We start from the raw sequence: 19,534 nt of genomic DNA, 5'->3' as shown, positions 1-19,534 counted from the left end.
AGCTTGTCTTTTTAAAGCAGCATTCCTGGTAATTAAGGTGTGTGCCTATTTGGAAAGTCTAAAAGTTTCCAAGCCAACTAATCCCAGCTGAGGGCAATCCTAGATACGAGGGCAGTCCCGATCTCCCCCTGGCCTGATTTCTGTAATTGTGCACAAGGGCTGATGGGGGCATCAGGAAATGAGGATGGATGTGGACACACTCAATCTGAGTCAATGAGAGAGAATGAATCCTGGGTTTTTGGTCCATTCTGTTTCGGATAGAACACCACAGAGAGACCCCCTCTTTTCCCATCTCCCCATCAGGATGTTTTTCAAGTTTGTCTGCAGAAAGGAGGACAGAGCAGAGAGGAGGCAGATATTGTTATAGGTTCAACTGCGTCTCCTCACTCCCAAATTCATTGGTTGCAGTCCTCAGAATGCGACTTATTTGGAAATAGGGTTATGATGTAATTAGTTAAGATGAGGTCATGCTGGAGTAGGGTGGGCTGAATCCAATAAGACCCATATCCTTATATTAATAAAAAGGGGGAATCTCGGGCCGGGCGCGGTGGCTCAAGCCTGTAATCCCAGCACTTTGGGAGGCCGAGGCGGGTGGATCACAAGGTCAAGAGATCGAGACCATCCTGGTCAACATGGTGAAACCCTGTCTCTACTAAAACTACAAAAAATTAGCTGGGCATGGTGACGCGTGTCTGTAGTCCCAGCTACTCAGGAGGCTGAGGCAGAAGAATTGCCTGAACCCAGGAGGCGGAGGTTGCGGTGAGCCGAGATCGTGCCATTGCACTCCTGCCTGGGCAACAAGAGCGAAACTCCGTCTCAAAAAAAAAAAAAAAAAAAGGGGGGCGGGGAATCTGGAGACAGATACACACACAGGGAGAAAGGCATCGAACACGAAGGCAGAGATCAGGGTGATGTGTCCACAAGCCAAACAATATAAAGGAGTTTCAGCAAAGCACCCGAAACTAAGAGAGCGCCATGGAACAGCTTCTCCTTCACAGCTCTCAGACGGGACCAGCCCTGATGACACCTCGATCTCAGACCTCCAGCCTCTACAGCTGTGAAACAATACATTTTTGTTGTTCTATGCCACCCAGTTTGTGGCACTTTGCATGGCAGCCCCAGAAAGCTAATGGAGACACCAAGACACTTTTTTCCTTTTCTCAAGTGCAACCTGCCAACTCAAGTGCGTCAAAAATAAATGCAATCATTTCCTGAGTGCTTGGCAAGACATAAGACTGCAGCGATCTTTTTCATAATTAGGACTCCTAGGGCCACATTTGAAAACTAATTTCCTTCAGATCCATGAGCAGACTCTGCTGTCAGAGAAATCAGGTGGATAAATAGGAAAGCAGCCCTCAGACACTGCGGAATAACCAGACCCTATGTGGCTTTTACAACATTTATCACTTTAGCATTTTATATATATATATATATATATATATATATATATATATATATATATATGTCTGTCGCCTTGCACAAGATCGCATTTCTTCACGTCTGGCGGAGGGCCCTGACCATGGTAATCTCTTATCCTTACCACAGAGCTTAGTGGCTGAGTGGGCGTAGGCACTTGAGAGGTGTTAGATGAATGTGCAAATGAATAGATATGTGAACATCTGTTTCATTTTGTCTGCCTAGCATCTGTTATCTCTCCTCCTGGAAACTGCACACCATGTGGCTCTGGGGACACCATCATTCATTCCCCCTCTCCTAGTCCATATGATAAAATGTGGCCGATTCCTCCACCCCAGGGTGGGGTGCAGAGCCTTGGCCTGTGTTTATCGCTGTATCTTACACCCTGGGCCTCCTGTGGCCTGATTTCTGTAATTGTGCAAAGGGCTGATGGGAGTGGCAGGAAATGAGGATGGGTGTGGATGCACTCAATCTGAGTCAATGAAAGAAGGAATCCTGGGTTTTTGGAGGAAGTTACCAGAAAACATACTCCATTCCGGTTAACTAAGTATTGCAATGGTGAGGGTGAGGTCATCCCTCACCCCAGGCACCTGGGAAGAAGCTGAGCCAAGAAACAGACCCTTTATGCTGCCTTCTGAGCCCTGAATCATGTTGTACCTGCAGCTAGATCCGTATATGGACTTTATAACACATGGGCCAAAACATTCCCTTTTGTTTTTAAACCAGCTTTGTTTTTCTTAAGAATTGAAGTAAATATACATATATGAGAAAATGTATCATTTTAACCATTTAAAAATATATAGTTAAGTGGCATTAAACACATTCACATTCTTGTACAACCATCATCATCATCTGTCTCCAAACTTCTTTTCATCTTCCCCAACTGAAACTCCATACGTGTTAAACAATAACTCCCCATTCCTCTCCCAACTCTAGCTCCTGGCAGCCACCATTCTACTTTCTGTCCCTATGAATCTGACTACTCTAGGAACCTCAGGTCAGTGGAATCACATAGTATCTGCCCTTCTGTCTCTGGCTTATTTCACTTAGCAACACATCTTCAAGGTTGACCCATGTTGCAGCATGCGTCAGCATTTTCTTCATTTCTAAGGCTGATTGCTATTCCGTTGTACACATATCCCATGTTTTGATTACCCATTAATATGCCAGTGGCCACTGGTTATGCTCATCTTTTGACTACTGTGAATAATGCTTCTCTGAATACGGGTGTTTAAATATCTGCTTAGTCTCTGCTTTTGATTCTTTTGGGGGTAGACCCAGAAGTGGAATTGCTGGTACATATGGTCATTCTATTTTTAATTTTTTGGGGGACTTACAGTACTGTTTTCCCTAGTAGCTGTACCATTTTACATTTCCACAAATAGTGCACAAGTAATTGAGTTTTCCATTATAACCAAAAGACTTCTCCCTGATACAGGTCCCCCTTCTACCCCTGTCCCACTGCCAACTGCCACTCCCTGAGAAGCACCTTCTGTGGTCTAATGAAATAGTTCACCCTAGCTGTATACAGACATATGTCAATGTTGGGGCTTTGCCTGGCTCTAGTGCTTCCACCTCCCATCAGTTTTCAAGAGTGGGAGGTGGGCTAGGGTGGGATCATGCTATGCTCTTAGCCAAGCAGTTCCATTTTTTTAACCCTTGCTCCTAATCATGTTAACCACCTTTTAACCCACTGTGGGGGTCTCTTCGAAAAGAGTTCTGTATAGATCACTATCTTTGGTAGTTATGAGCTCCCAGAGGAGCTCCGACATTTCTGACTGTCTCTGCATAAGTGTCCAGCCCTGCACTGGCCCACGGGACAGATGTTCCATCTCTCATTCCCAGCAGGATGGAGGAGAAGGGAGTGGGAATGATGCCTACAGCCACAGAGGGAGGCCCTAGAAACTTCCTTCTTGGATATCTTTAAATAGGGCAGACCTCCATTTGTCTGGGTAAATTCCTCCCTGAAGAAAAGGGAAGGTAGGAGGTGGACTTTAATATCTCATCAAGTTCCCCTCAAGCTCTGTGTTTCTCTGATCATTAACTTGTGCGCAGAAATGAGAGGTGTGAGAACCAAAATGTTCAGGGTCAAGTGAGAGATATCATGGTGAGCAAGGTTAGGCTTTCTTCAAACAGTGCCCTCATCATGGGAAGAAATACATTTCTCAAAGAGCTGAAAATAATTTATAGGTCCTTAAAAAAGTTCAGCCTAGGCCGGGTGCGGTGGCTCACGCCTGTAATCCCAGCACTTTGGGAGGCCGAGGCGGGTGGATCACGAGGTCAAGAGATCGAGACCATCCTGGTCAACATGGTGAAACCCCATCTCTACTAAAAATACAAAAATTCAGCTGGGCATGGTGGCGTGTGCCTGTAATCCCAGCTACTCAAGAGGCTGAGGCAGGAGAATTGCCTGAACCCAGGAGGCGGAGGTTGCGGTGAGCCGAGATCACGCCATTGCACTCCAGCCTGGGTAACAAGAGCAAAACTCTGTCTCAAAAAAAAAAAAAAAAAAAAAAATACAGTTCAGCCTAAAACATAAAAGTGAGAAACTGTATCAAGATTCAAAAGATAAGGGAGTCAATTTCAAATCCTGGTTCCCATCTTCCATGTGTTCTGACCTTCTTAGCCTTATATTATAAACACACCTGTTGGTCCTACCTGTGGGAAGAGGTGGAAGCAGGTGGGGCTAGATGGGGGGAGGGAGCTTTATCAGTTGCCCTTTTTTTTTTTTTTCCCCATGGCCACAATCCTAGTGTAGTTGGTAGCCCCTCTCCTGGAGCTGATTAATTTCCAAGTAGTAGCCTTCTCTGTCTTGTTCTCCATTAAATGACAGTGAGTGAAAGTGATCAATATGCTACAAAGCTATAGAAATATAAGGTTGGTCTAGGGTGGTGACTAAGAGGGCAGCCCTGGAGTCAGACTGTCTGGGTGCAAATCTTGCACTATCTATTTTCAATGTGATTTATGCAAATAGCTTAGCTTCATGTTGCCTCAATTTCCTTTTCTATAAGAAGGGATAATACCCCGTCATAGGTTCATTATGGTAATGAACCCATTTTCACTGCCACAAATGATTGAAAAAAGCTGCAGTAAGTTCCGGCCAAAGTGTCTCTGTGTCCTGAGGGGAAAGAAAGTCACTGCAGGATTCCTGCTTTCTGTTTGCTGCTGCCATGTCCAACCTACCTGCCCGGGACCCACGTACAAACATGTTGCGTTGTGGTGGCAGCCGCCTGCACTGGGCAGCAGGCAGTTGTTGATCTCCATGCAGTCTTTCCCATTCCCTGTCCAGCCCGGCTGACACACACAGGTGTGGGTGCCTGTGCCAGTTCTGATGCATTCTGCCTGCAGGAGGAAGAGAAAAAACAAAACCTCTGAAGCCTCAGTCCAGTCGTATGATTCCGAAAGAGAGGATTTCCAGACATACGTTCCAGAAACACATATTTGCATTGAGAAAGGTGGAAATGCTTGATTTGAATTGAGATTCATGAAAATATTAGATCATTTAAAGAATAAAATTGCTGGGAGCTGGCCAGTTCATGGCCACTAAACATCGCTGTGACAGTTATTAAGCCAGGGACTATTTATATTGTTTTGCAGGTGTAAATCATCATCTTGAGAAAAGCATTATTATATTTTACAGCAAAGGAAACAGGTGTTGCCCAAGGTCATATAGCTATAAAAAGGCTTGAGCCCACTCTGTATAATGTGAGAACCCAACTCCACGATACCAGCTCCCAGGACTCTCAGGAGGAGCTTTGCCAGGAGGCTGGAGGATAAAATTAGAAGGAGAGAGGTACAAGATACGATGTTGAGATGAGGCTCATTCAAAGGGAATCTGGTAGACTGGGGTCAGGTGGTTTTATCTAGATTTTATCCTCAGAGCCAGAGGAAATTACTGAAGGGGTTTAAACCTGGGAGAAACATGATCTGATTCACTTCAAGCCACTCTGGCTGTGGGCAGGGAATACACTGTGGGTAGGGAAGAGAGGAAGCAAAGAAACCAGTTACTAAACGATAGGTAAGGAATGAAGGTGACTAGGGTCAGGTAGGGGTGGTGATACTTGAAAACAATGGTAGGTTCTGGCTATACCCCTACCAACAACAGAACTTAGTCACTGAACTCCCCCAGACCCCAGTTTCCTAATCAGTAAAATGATCACTTGAGCCCAGGAGTTTGAGGCTGCGGTGAGCTATGACTGCACCACTGCACTCCATCTTGGGTGACAGAGTGAGACCCTGTCTCAAAATAAAATAAAAATTCAAGGTTTAAACACAAATGCTTCATGCATATGGAAAGTGATCAGACACTGACCTGTGGAACATCTTTCGTCAGGATTTCCTAAAAAAACCAACCAACCAACTGAAAAAAGCCAACAAGAAACCAGGCAAGTTGGAAATAAAGACCAGTACTCACATTGCGGCTACAGCCTCCTGGAGTCGGTCCTGTGCAAGGGTCCGTTTCAGAACACACAGTTCCATCTCCTTCATATCCTGCTTTGCAAATGCAGCTGCAAAGGAGAATGTGCAAAATCAGCCCCAGAATAAGCGCCAGTGACCCAGAAGAGAGCCAGCCACTAGAGATAAGACAGTTCCTGGCCAAATGGCTCCATGGTTTGCTCTTGTGGAGGAAGTCAGTGCTCAAATGTGGCCGGGGTACTCCCGGGGTCTGCAATCAGATATGCCTGGGTGGAAATAAAGCCCACCCACTTTTTAGCAGTTGTGTGACCCTGCACGAGTCTCTTAACAACTGAGACCTTATTTCTCTTCAGGAAGATGGGCCTAACACCTCCCACATGAGGTTGAAGGTTAAATGAGCAAATGCACACGGAGTGTTTGGCAGGGCGCCTGCAGATCATAAGGCTCAACACCTGGCAGCTTCTCTGCTCTTATTTTACCAGAACCTGCCTCTTTAGAACTCTCCCTGCTCAATACTAGTTATTATCTTTGGTTCAGCAAAGAAGAGCTCTGCTTTATCTTCTATGCAACAACTCTTAAAATATTTGAAAATGACAATCGGTGAGACTTCTCCTCTCCCCTTCTCTGGCCCCTCAGAGGTTTCATTTACCCCCAACACCACATTCCCAAGTGCCTCTTCTGTGAGCTTACTTGGTTTCTTGATCCATTACCTTTCCAGATGCTTCTCTCAAAATGTATCGTGATGATACTTTCACTAGTGGCTCATTCATTCATTCATTCATTCATCTGTTCAATATTTATTGAGTGCTCTATGACAGATGTTGGGGACACTGCACCCCCGTGTCCTGCAAACCCAGTCATATGTGCCTTACAAAAATGTAAAAAATATCTTTTTCATGTATCAAGTTTCCTAGAGGAACAAAATACATTATCTAGTGACCAGATGAAGAAATAGGGTCATCTGTTCCAATAATGTTTGATTTACCTAAGGCAATATAGTTCATAGAGACCCATGCTGACAGTCCTCTGTGGATGATTTCATAGGTTACCAGGGTAATTTTTATTACATGTGGTTTTGCCTTATGCACTGATATAGATTCTAACTCCTTAGGAAAAGGCATTTTTATTGTACAACTGTGGAAAAGAGATAATCTCTCGTCTCCTATACCCTATAGTGGGAGGGGCAGACCAAAATAAATAACTATGTAAATAAAAATTAAGAAAAGCGATGTTAGAATAGGGCCAAGAATTCCAGACATCCTCTTCATTTCTCAGGATATTTTAGGTGGTTACTGCCTTGGAGCTAGATGTTTCCAGAGAGGTCAATTTCCTCTGGCATTTTCTCCCCAAACGCACCGCAGAATGCTAGACAGTATTAAGGAAACAAATGGCCATCTATTGATTAAAGACCCAGTTTCCTGCAAGATGCCTTTAACAGGGAGCAATTGTTAACAGCCTTAAAAAGCAAAGGTGTTTTCAAAGGTTGGAAAGTTGGTAGGCAAATCTTCATTTCTTTCACATATGTAGTGATAATAATGGTCATTTCTATGACAGAATATCTTTGATGTGCTAGCCTTGGTGCTAGGTGATTTTGCATTCAGTTCTGCTAATCTCCACAACTGCCTTGCTTGGTAGGTATCATCATCCTCACTGTACTCTTGAGGAAAGTGAGGTTCAGAGAGGTTAAGTAACCTGCCCACAGTCACACAGCTGGTAAGTTTTAAAGCAGGGAGTGCTGCAATTGAAACCCAACTCAGACTGAGGTTGTTTTCACAAATGCCACACTATCAGCTGGAGATAACAGGCCTCAGTTCAGAGTTTAGATATGGGCTGGCTCCGTCTACAGGTAACACAGTGGCTTTGCATCATTAAGGGCCATCCCCTCACAGACTTACCTGGCTGTCCCATTGCTGTATTCACAGGTGGCATGGAGGTGACAGAACTGGACGTAGGGCCCACAGGCCGAGGACTGCTTATCGCAGAGTCTCCCAGCAGAGCCGTCTCTGCATGTGCCAGTGAGGCAGGCCCCGTCGCTGTCTATCCTGTTATCGCATGTTCCATGAACGCACAGGCATTCTGAAAGAGGAGGAGGAGGGACATCCGTCCAGGACTTGGGGACAAGCTGAGCACTGAGGCAGAGCACCCTGGTGGAGGACAGGGACCACCTCCTCTCACCCCCCACTCACTCTTGTCAAAGCAGAGTCTGGGAGCTGAGCTGGAGGAAGACTCGGGCTGCTATTTCTTGGAGTTTCAAGTGTTCTCAGAGTACCTGGGACAGCCCCTGGAGAGCTTACTTGTCCCATCCAGGAGGGGAAGAACTCGGTCTCAGAACTCCTTTAGGGCTGAGCATGGTGGCTCATGCCTGTAATCCCAGTACTCAAGGAGGCTGATGCGGGAGGTTTACTTGAGCTTGGGAGTTTGAGACCAGCTTGGGTAAAATGATGAAACCCTGTCTCTACAAAAAATATAAAAATTAGCTGGGCATGATGGTGTGCGCTTGTGGTCCCAGTTACTGGAGAGGCTGAGAGGTGGGAAGATCACTTGAGCCTGTGAGGTCAAGGCTGCAGTGAGCTATGACTGCACCACTGTACTCCGGCCTGGTCAACAGTGTGAGACCCTGTTTCCGAAAAAAAAAAAGAAGGAAAGAAAAAATAACTCCTTTTTATCTACTGTGTGGGGGGTGTGGGGAAGAAGAGGGTGTTACACTTTGAAAGAGGCCAAAGAACTCCATTTTCAACTACTTCCTGGTTGGTGAGTTTAGCCTGGAAATTTCTCACCTTTCATGAAGATATTCTGGAATAATTAAAAGTGGTCTCCCATGCTGGCAGTGCTCCTGATGTATAGCTAATGCGTTTGTTTTTCACTCTATCACAGGAAACCAATGATAATCAATGGTTGATATCTGGGCACTGACTTGATTCAAGGCACTGGGTCAGCCTTCCACACACACCATCTCATTAATAGTCACCAGTCCCAGCAGGTAGGTACTTTTATAACCCCCATTTTTCAGATCAGGAAGCTGAGGCTCGAAGAGAGGAAGCCAACTGCCCAACTTGCTGCTAAATTCCCAGGGAGAAACTTGAATCGGAGTTCAAAGTCCATTTCTGTTTGTGGCTGTGTAAACACCGTAGACCGTTCTGTGAACCACTTTTCTATGTCACTGTTATCCCCTTCAACCTTAGTTGCTGCATTTGCTTTCAATTACAGGTATTTTTAAAAATGACAACACAAGCCACCTCATCCGACTCAGGTTCCTATACGTGTGGGAGTGAAAAGAAGGACATGGAGACTTTCAAAGGCACATGACAAGGATTGAGGGGGCTTGGAAAAGGATCAGAAATAAAGAAATCTGGAGTTTAGCCCCAGAAAGGACCCATGGGAGAGGAATTAGTGTGGGTGCTTGGAGCCAACATCCAGGAAAGAGAAGACAGACACTAGTGAGCAGGGCTGGAAAACCACGGCCGGATTTAAAGCAAACAATAGTTTTTACACAATTTTAGTTAAGTCAGTGCCTTATGTGCAAGGAACGAGAACCCTGTGTGAGACTGTGTGCAGCTGCAGCCCTGGAATGAGAGGTGTGACAGCTAGAAGCCCACTGCCCCATCCCAGCCTTGGTGTCCTGCCGGGCTAGCCTCAGACAAATGCCGATACCTTCAGGCATTGGGATGAACCCTGATTTTTTTCTTCCTCTAATATGGAAATCTAATTTGGCAAAAAGAACGTTGGAGTGGATTCAGCAGCCTCATGCTCTGCTTTCCCATCCGTCCTGAGAGTTATTTGTGAAGCTCAAATAAGGTAGGAGAGCAGAAGGGTTGTGTGTTTCATAACAAATGAGTTAGTAGCGATAGTAACAGACGCAGTTTTGCTTATTGATGACTTGCTTGGTACAAGCTCTGTGCTAAAAGCCCCAAATTACGGTCTAACTTAATCCTGCCAGAAACCTATAATGTAGGTACCACTATTATCATTTTATAGGTCAAGAAATTGAGAGCTGTTTTCTAAGATCACACGGTTGGTAGGCTGGAGTGTGGGGACTTCAGGTTGGTCTGACTCCACAACGAGCTGTTAGCTTAGAAATATATGTCAAAAATATACATATATTTATTTAAATATACACAGGATGTCATTTTAAAGAACAGAATGCATTTCCTGAGATTATATAACTTCATGTTTTTCACTGCCTATTGTGGTGGAACTTTCTACATGTTTTACAAGCTTCTTGATATTTATGTTACTGTGCTTAGACTAACAGCAACAACAATAGGGAGATAATATTTGTGGCACATGTTTTGTACTAGGTATGGTTCTAAGGCAAGTGATTTTTATTTATAGTTTGTACTAACCTTAGAAGGCACTTGATATTATTACCATCCCATTTTACAGATGAAGAAACTGAGGCCTAGGGAAGTATAGTAACTTGCCCAAGGTCACATACCTGGCAAATAAAGGAGCTGATGGAGGTGGTTTGCCTAAACGGTAGAGAGTGAATCTGATTCTTTTTTTTTTTTTTTTTCTGAGATGAAGTCTCACTGTTACCCAGGCTGGAGTGCAGTGGCTTGATCTTGGCTCACTGCAACCTCCGCCTCCTGGGTTCAAGTGATTCTCCTGCCTCAGCCTCTGAAATAGCTGGAATTACAGGTACCCGCCACCACATCTGGCTAATTTTTGTGTTTTTAGTAGAGATGTGGTTTTGCTATGTTGCCCAGGCTGGTCTCAAACTCCTGACCTCAAGTGATCCACCTGCCTCAGCCTCCCAAAGTGCTGGGATTATAGGCATGAGCCGCTGTGTCTGGCCTGAATCTGTTTCTTGATGCAGAGCGCACCATCACTCCAAGAATGTAGAGAACCCTTTGGACAGTGGTCTTCAAAGTGTGCTCCCAGCCCAGCAGTGTTGGCGCCCCCTGGGAACTTGCTAGAAATGCAAATTCTGAAGACCCACTGGGGCCCTACTGAATCAGAAACTCGGCAGGCGGGGCTCAGGGCTCAGCCCTCTGACACATGCTCCAGTTTGAGAACCAAAGCTTAAGGAACGCTCTGTGATGATGGCGTACCCCTGGAAAAGGGGTCCCGAGACACCAGCCCTGCACCGGTAGCTTGCTGCAGTGCCAGGGGGAGCCTTGCTTAGGAGTGGAAGGAAGCTCTGGAAGGGCCACTTACTTTTGCTACACCGAGGTCCGTATTTATTGGGATCAGAGCAGAACTGACACTGGGAGCCCTGGAAGCCCTCCTGGCAAATGCACATCCCACTGCCGCCGAGGCCATCTGAGCACTGGGAGCAAAGGCAGGCCCCGTGGGCCGTTAGGACACATACTTCTCGGGTGTTTTCATTTCACGGCCTGAATTCTTTGAATTCAGATTAAATCTCACTTGACATGACCCTTTGGGACTCCTCATGGAAAGTGAAGTCATGTGATACCAGGGAGGATGCTAAAGCAGTGCCCAGCTTGGGAATCCCGAGCCAGGATTTAGAACTTTAAGGGAAGTCACTCAAGGGGGTGTCACAATTCGGAACTGGGAACCTTTCAACAACGCTTAAGGGATAAGTGATAAGACAGGCGCCTCCAGAATGAGTAACTGGCCTTTCTCTCTTTACATTCTCACTTGCTCATCTCTGTGACTCCAAACTGCAGTGTGTTCTCTCTTCAGTAGTAAGCACATCTGCCTCCCACCTCCCTAACCCTGGCAAGGTCATGTCCATGCTGACTGACAGCATGGGCAGCGTTGGGCGTGGGGCCTTTCTAACCCCTGGCCACAGTCATTAGTACTGGCCTCTCCCTATTCTCCTGTCCGCATGGTGTCCCCACTCATGGCTGGACTCTCCCCTTGAAAAAGCCATGTTTTAAATGTGGGTTTATTAAATGCACAGATCTAAAATTTCCCTGTATAAACCATAGCTACTTTTGCCTCCAAGCTAGATGAGTTAAGTTTTGGCTGTCACATTTCACTAGGTTTTGCTTCTAAGTTCAAAAAAGCAATCACTAGACAGAGCTATTTTTTAGCTGTCATAAAACCTTAGTTCTGGAAGGAGTCTTGAAGATCAATGCAGGTCAACCCTGATATCTCCCACAGGAGGAAAGTGAGGCCCAGAGATCTTTGATGAGTTGCTCAAGGTCCTGCAGCCCGCAATAACATCACAGGAATCTCTCTCTCCCATCCCCCTCATCCCAGACCCGGATTCCTTCTTCTACAAACCCCTGCTATTCTTTTAGTAAGGGATCATTTCTTTTGCTTCCTGGGAAGAGTAGCCAGCACTGTGTCATATTTTGGTTTAGAAGTTTTAAAAATCATTGTTTGCTTTGACTTAAGGAAGGCCGGTCTTCGGTATTCACCTGTCCATTTCCTGAGCATGGATTTGAGAAGCCTCCTGGACACTGGTTGCAGTCAGGACCATAGAAGCCTTTGCAGCACTTTGGAATCTGAGAAACAAAATGAGTGTTGCCCTTTGAAACCCCAGGCCGAGCACCACTTCCTCAAAGGGGATGCGTTTTAGTTCCCATGATTATACTATATTCGCCTCTCCTTAGGAGCTCGCCCTTTTCTTTGGTGGTTGATGGCATGGCTAGTACTCAGTCATCTGGTCACCACGACTCTACTGAGCCCCTCCCTGGGTGCTGGCCTGGCTCTAACACTGTGCGAACGGACAGAGGGAGGTTCACGCTTATGGAGCCAATGTTCTAAGTCAGGGAAGAGTCAATGCATGAATTTTAAAAAATAGTAAAACAAGACGTGGCTGGGTGTGGTGGCTCATGTCTGTAATCCCAGGACTTTGGGAGGCTGCTGCATGGATCACCTGAGGCCAGGAGTTTGAGGCCAGCCTGACCAAAATGGAGAAACCCCATCTTTACTAAAAACACAAAATTAGCCGGGTGAGGTGCCGCATGCCTGTAATCTCAGCTACTCAGGAGGCTGAGGCAGGAGAATCGTTTGACACCAGGAGGCGGAGGTTGCATTGAGCCAAGATCACACCATTGCACTCCAGCCTGGGCAACAAGAGCAAAACTCCATCTCAAAACAAAACAAAACCATTTCAGAGAACGGTGAGTGCTGAGAAAACAAAATATCATCCAGCGGTGGCAGGTAGGGCCAGAAGTCAGGTGGGCACTAGGGAGGCCACTGTGGATTGGTGGTGACAGGGCTGGTTGATGGAGACTCAGAAGATGAGTTAGCCTCAGGGAAATCTGGAAGAGCATTCAGAGGGAGGGAATGGCAAGTGTGCATGCTCTGAGGTAGGAATGGGGGTGAGAGGCAGGTCAGAGCCACAGGCAGAGGGTGGGCCATGTGGGGAAGCCTCAAGTGTCACTGTTAAGAGGGTAGGGAACCATGGGAGGCTGTTCTGTGATGCAGGGAAGGGGATGGTCAGGTCACCATCTGAAGAATCTACCTTTGCTTCCTCTGCAGGAAGACAACACCAAGCACCAGCCACCTGCGACCACACAGATCCTAGGACCCAAGAATGTGGCCCTGGAGCTGCCTGGCCCTACTGGTCTAGATGGGGCCTTGGCCATGCTCTCCTCACCTTCACGGTGCCATTGCAGTACCGGGCACAGCCATACTTCAGGTTCCCAAACTTCCCACTGTAGACACATCTGTGTGTGAGGAATCTCTGGGAGAAAGACAAGGAGGGAAAGCATGGCGGTCAGCATGTTTTAGGCACCACACACCCTCTGCAGACACTTCCCGTTCTACTTCTATTTCACCACTGATATCAGGAGAGAGTGCTGGACCACACCAGCAGAACTGGGTCTACATCAAAGCGTGGGCACCCTCTTTTAGGCCTGTTCCCTTGTTGGTGGAATACAGGCCAGGGTTTGCACCATCCATGGCCATGGATCTTTGCTCCCTCTTCCATGCCACGGCAGATGTCTCTAAGCAGAAAATATTTTCTGTTCATTCTGGATGTGGTCTAGTCTCCCCTTTCAATCTTCAGCCATCCCTAAGATCCTCCCATAGAGATATGGTGGAGCCAGCAAAGAGTCTATCTACATTTCGTTGAAAGATTTTCCAAACAAAATAGCGATAGTCTGAGTTTTCCTCTTAGGAGTGGGGCAGGCTTATATGCATCCTTCCATTCTCTAAACAACGATGCCCACTCATAATTATCTAGAACTGACATTTACTGAGAACCGTTTATGGGCCAGACACATTGCACAGAGGAGTTCATCAATCTTCAGTTCTATATGGATGTTTTTCATGCCATTTTTTATAGATAAAGAAACTGAGGTCCAGACAGGTTAAATCATTTTTTTCCATGAAACGCTGCTAGTAAGCTTAAGGTCTAGGGAATGGGTCTTATCACGTACTGACTTTAGGATCACAGTCATGTAGTCTCTGTGGGCCTCAGCTGCCTAATCTGTAAAATATCAAGAAATATCAAGAAAATATTGATGATAATGCTGATTGCAAGTTTTGTCACGAATTTAGTCTCTGGCTCAAATTTTGTTTTAGATAATTGTTGATGTCAAGCTTACCCCTTCATCTTAGGCTCTTGGTCAAGAAGAGAGCAATGAGATCTTCCTGGGCTATAAAATCCTAAAATATTAGGTATATGAAGGAACTCTGAGGTCACTAGAAAGGAGCACTACAGTCCTTTTTTTGGGGGTGTCTCAGGATAATTAACCAGGTGTGGGTCGTGGGATCCCAGGAGGGGTAATTTGAGGGCTACTTTTGGCTTCTACCCATGTGTCTCATTCCCCCCCCCTCCCCCAGGCAAGTCTAGAATGGTGATTAAACACACAGAACAAATCATGGTTCCGCCATGTCAGCTGTGTGACCTTGTACGAGGTGGTTTATATTTCCTTGCCTTCGTGCCCCGATCATCCATTGGTTATAGTAATAACATACCTACCTTGTGGGCTGCTGCATAAAGCGTTTAGAACAATATCTGGCACACAGCAATCACTGTGACACCTGCCAACACAATTTCCTCTTCTCTCCCCTCTCACATTCCCTGACTGACAGCATCCTGAAGGACTCAGGGGTAATGGCTTCGTTAGACAAAATAAATATCTGAACACCTGCACCTATTTAATCTTAATGCTTTGCTTTACTAAACACTTCACACTAGAATCACAATAAAGAGCTCATAACCTTCCTTAGTGATCTATTCTAGCATTTAATGCCACTTCTGGTCGGTAAGTTCTTTCTTATGATAAACTTATAGGCAAAAATTTCTAACATCGTTTTTGCCTTAGAATACTTTGCTTTTTACCACCAATAGAGTGCTTGGCATATGAATGATAGATTATTGCACAACTATCTGTTTTCCTTTTTAGATGGAGTTTCTCAAGGTAAAAGTAAAACAAAACTATTTCTTATTCATCCTCATGCCCCTGGAACCAAGCACTATGTCTGATATACGATCAATCCTCAATAAATGTGTACAGAATTCAATTAAACCTGGACATTATTGATAGTCCCACTATTATTTTCTTGATATTTTTGCATGTCTCTGCAGAAGAGTGCTTGGGAAGAACAAATATTAGGACTTGTTTACAGACGGTTCTGCACAATATGCCAGTACCACTCACAAGTGGACGTCTGTAGTATCACAGCCCCAAAAGGGAAAAAGGGAGAGGAACTGAGTGACTACTTGATTTAGGTATTGTGCTTGCGTTTTTATCTATGTGAATCTTTTCGTTGTTATAATTTACAGATGGAGAAAATTAGAATAAAAAGGTTAAACAATATCTCTAGGGTCAATAAACAAGGATTCAAACACAGGTTTGTGGGATCTCTTCCCACCATCCCCCATATAGTAGGCTAAGAGCCCATCTTATATTACCCCAGCTGCAATTAATATCTTCCAAAGAAGGAAGGTAGATAGGTTGAGAAACCACACCAGTAGAGTTGCTTGGATCTGTGCTTTTATGAAGCTGTCACACTCACCGTGGGCTCAGAGTTAGCAGGACATCTGCTCCAGTCCATCAGAGCACAGCTTACACAAGTGCCCTGGAGGGAAAGACAGGAGGTCAGTGCAGGTATCCCTGTGAGAGGGAACAGTGGCGACAGTCCTGTCTCTGGTTTCATGCTTCCCTCCCTGTGAAGGAAACCCCACTGAGCCATGATTCTGCCCTCTTTCTCCCCTACCCCCTCAACCATGATCCTATGCCCCCCACTCCCCCACCCCCCACACCGATGACTACCATGGAGAAAAGGAGTTAAGTCCTTGCTGGGGACTTTGGGGGAGTTTGGGAGAGAAAGCTGAGCCTGCACAGAGCAGCTCCTTTCTTTACTTCTTTCAGAGCCAGCCTGTCCACAGGCTCCAGATTTCTGATAAATTCTCTGCATGCAGGAAGGCACCTGCCTCTGAGGAGGCATTGCAGTTATTCACCCGTTCTAAGGATGAGGCATTAGCTTTGATTACAGACTTAAGGATATGTCCTCCAATTAGCTTAGCAGCAATATGGCCAAACACTGAATCTCTGCCTTTTTTTTTAGTCTCCTGGATTCTCCTCCACAGGTTCAAGGGTGATGGAATTGGGTGTGTGCCTCCAATCTCTCTCCAGATTCTCTCTGACCTTCTCCACCTGGTTCTGTGCCCCAGAAGGTAGACTGTGAAGGATGGTCTCTCAAGCTCCCTTGCCAGCTTCTGATTGGCGTTGGCCAATGTAAGTCACTAGTAGGATTTTGGTGGGTAGGTGGACAACAAGGTCAAGGATTTAATCCCTGCTCCCTCCCTGCTTTGGCACCATCCCTACAGCTCCTGATGAAGGTCACCTCTTCCATGCTTCTCGCTTTCACTGGGTTCAGGTAACTCCATGCCCTGCCCCTGGGCTCTTTGGTCCCTAGTGGCAATGGCTTCCTGCTTCTCTCTCGAAGCTCCGGCAAAACTTGTTTCTTTCCTTATCCCTGTCCACACCTCTGCAGTAGTTCCATCATTAGAGTCTCTCATTTGGACCATCTCAGATAGATTCTCTTTCTTGCAGGGACCCTAACTAGTACAGTGTTTTTATTAAAACTCTAAAATCCAAACATACATGACCAAAGGCAGCTACGGATTCAGCCTGGTAAACACTGAGACTTCCAGAAGGTACCAGCTGCTTCTGCTCTTTGCTAGTCTACTAAATACGTTCCAGAGAATGCATGTGGATTTTTGATGGACCCTCTCCAAACCATTCTAAACTATGTAGAGCAAATAGATTCAACTTCAAAGATAGAGAAAATAGTAAAGGAAGAGTTCACTCTAAGGCAGCTATTGAAAGTTCTTTTCCTTATGTAACCAAAATTCTTTGGGTTGTAGCTCAAACCCATATCTAGATTCTGGTCTTTAGGGAGATGGCGAATAGGCTTTTGAACAATTTGAACTAGAACAGGTGATGCACCTGCTCAATCCTTGTTTCCAAAGAATGAACCAAACATATATCGATACTGGGGAACTGACTAGGAAAGTGACCATGTTTCTGTTCTCTTAAAAAGGGGGTCTGATGATGGAATCAAACTCTCCAGATGGCATCTGACTGGCACAGAGGATCAGCTCTGTCCTCTACGGCCTAAATCATATTAGAGTCATTGCATCAATTAAAACAACTAGGATTAAAAGAATCAGCCACAATCCTATGCCAGAAGCTTGGCCAGCTACTTCCAGCCTTCATAACAAGAAGAGGAAACAATAAAACAAAAAATAAGTGAAATAAGACCATTTTTCCTAGTTTAATGCTCACGTTCCAAGGATATTGTGAGAGCAATCACTGCTGTATTACTGAAGCATCCTCAAAAGAAAGGCCCAGACCTACTATTGTTAAAACTTGCGGTTATGTTTTCCATGGCAACTGAAATAGTGCAGGTACAGCAGTACTGGACTTTCAGGTGCTTTGATTAAAACTGGGTGAGCCAAAAAGTTGCTATGGAAATAGGAAAGGCTAGAGGGTACAGAAGCTTATAGGGAAACAGAAAGTTTGGTTTTTTTGAAAAGGACTGCAGAGAGATGGTTGATCGGCTCGGCCAGAGCTGCTACCTGAGAAGAAATCTATTTTAAGTCCCTCTTAGAGTAAAGCTATAAGCCTGGAGCAAGATAGACCCAGGTGACAGGGGCAGGGAAGGAAGAGGCAGGAGACTGATCCTGAATCCCAGGAGTTAGAAGACCCTGGTCGGATCCCAGAGCTCTCGTGTAGTGGGGTAAATAATATCTCTCTACAAACTTGTGTCCCCTGGAACCTCAGAATATTCTTGTTGGGAAATAAGGTCTTTTCAGATGTAATTAATTAAGCTAACATGAGGTCCTGCTGAATTAGGGTGGGCCCTAAATATAATTATTGATGTCCTTATAAAAAGAGAAGAAGTGGGTGGGTGCAGTGGTTCAGGCCTGTAATCCCAGCATTTTGGAAGGCCGAGGTGAGAGGAGCCCTTAAGCCCAGGAGTTTGAGACCAGCTTGTGCAAGATGGTGAAACCCCATCTCTACAATAAAAAAGAAAAAAGAAAAAAACTAGCCAGGTGTGGTGGTGTGCATCTGTCATTTCCAGACTGGGCAACACAGTGAGACCCGTGCAGCTACATGCCACAGAACGCCAAGGATTGTTGGGATCCCCCAGAATCCAGAAGAAGGGCAGAAAAATCCCCCCCAACCCCCATCTTGGTTCAGACTTGTGGCTTCCAGAATTGTGATAGAATAAATTACTGTTGTGGTAAGCCTCCCAGTTTGTGGTAATTCATTATGGCAGCTCTGAGGAGCCAATATTCCTGGGCAGCATCTATCGTTGTGGAAATTCCAAGGAACGATGGTTCATGGTTTATGATGTGGAACTTCAGAACCGCCTCCATCTTCATGAAGACCGAAACCCTTTGGAGACGAGCTTCCTGAAGTCAAACTTTCTTTGACACCTCTCTCAGAATTGTGAGGAGTGGGACATTGTCTGCCCTGAGGCGCTGTTTGGGGGCCCTTACTTATTTTTCTAGTTTTCTTACCTCTTTTATCTCTGTCTTTGTTTCGTCACATCGATGGGGCAGAATCGGGACGATGGAGGGAGGAATGAGAACTCCATTTAGTGTGTAAATTCGGCCATTTTTGGCAGTGATCTCAATTTCTTCCATTGCCACATTATTTGCCAGAATCTGTCCCTGGAAAGAAGCAATGACATCTCTAATTCTGTAGTGCAGAAACACCAGTGATCCCCAGACAGACTGTGGCAACTTTGCTAAAAAATCCTCAACATCACTTTTCATTGGAGAGTAAGTTGCTATTACAAGGGTTTGGCTGACAGGGAAAGATTGAATCGTTCAGTGAATTCTTGACTATGACCAGGCAAGGATGCCCTTGTAGAGATGTTTCTTGTAGGTGCAGGGCTAAGTAAGAATTAGAATTATTCAAGCTCTGCAATTTACTTGCTGTGAGACTGAGAGAATGTGTTCTCTTTTCGGGTCCACAAGGGGGTGTAGTTTTAAGGGCAAGAATTTTCCAGTGCCATGCCCCCTCCCATCTCTCTCCATCCGGGAGATTTAACGGTTTATGATTGAATTTCGTGGGCATGGGAAGAAACTAAGAGTCAATCACTCCAGCGGAAGTTCTAAGGAACTCCTTGCATTGGTCAGGGGTCTTAGAGAAGGTGGGGGTTCCTCCCAGGTTAAAAGTCCCCTTCTTCCACACCCCTTCAGACTCCATGTTTGGATCCCCTTCCACGAACACTCCCTTCGTGGAAGCTGTCTTTCTGTCTCCAGGATTTCCCCTCTGGAGTCGCCTTCCACACTCTCTCGTGGAAGCCTGTCTTC

At 45.5% G+C, this 19,534-nt stretch overlaps 1 protein-coding gene across 2 annotated transcripts in view; it reads right to left on the bottom strand.

Annotated features, from left to right (window-relative positions):
- The window catches only part of STAB2 (stabilin 2), a 169,441-nt gene that overhangs the window by 85,874 nt on the left and 64,033 nt on the right, over window positions 1-19,534 (bottom strand). For both annotated transcript variants that reach the window (XR_004275576.1, XM_032299531.1), the window contains exons 18-25: window positions 18,734-18,886; window positions 15,718-15,780; window positions 13,349-13,435; window positions 12,162-12,248; window positions 10,990-11,101; window positions 7,728-7,908; window positions 5,831-5,924; window positions 4,600-4,758 (exon numbers count right to left, since the gene is read on the bottom strand). Coding sequence is in view for 1 of the 2 variants with exons in the window: in XM_032299531.1 (XP_032155422.1) it covers window positions 4,600-4,758; window positions 5,831-5,924; window positions 7,728-7,908; window positions 10,990-11,101; window positions 12,162-12,248; window positions 13,349-13,435; window positions 15,718-15,780; window positions 18,734-18,886 (936 nt within the window). In the remaining variant the exon portion in view is untranslated. The remainder of the gene's footprint in view (window positions 1-4,599; window positions 4,759-5,830; window positions 5,925-7,727; window positions 7,909-10,989; window positions 11,102-12,161; window positions 12,249-13,348; window positions 13,436-15,717; window positions 15,781-18,733; window positions 18,887-19,534) is intronic.

This window comes from Sapajus apella, unplaced genomic scaffold, assembly GCF_009761245.1.
Source record: "Sapajus apella isolate SASKATOON/1434 unplaced genomic scaffold, GSC_monkey_1.0 scaffold2, whole genome shotgun sequence".
Classification (NCBI taxonomy): domain Eukaryota; kingdom Metazoa; phylum Chordata; class Mammalia; order Primates; family Cebidae; genus Sapajus; species Sapajus apella.
Note: the sequence above shows the minus strand (reverse complement) of the source record. Positions and strands in the feature narration are given on the sequence as shown.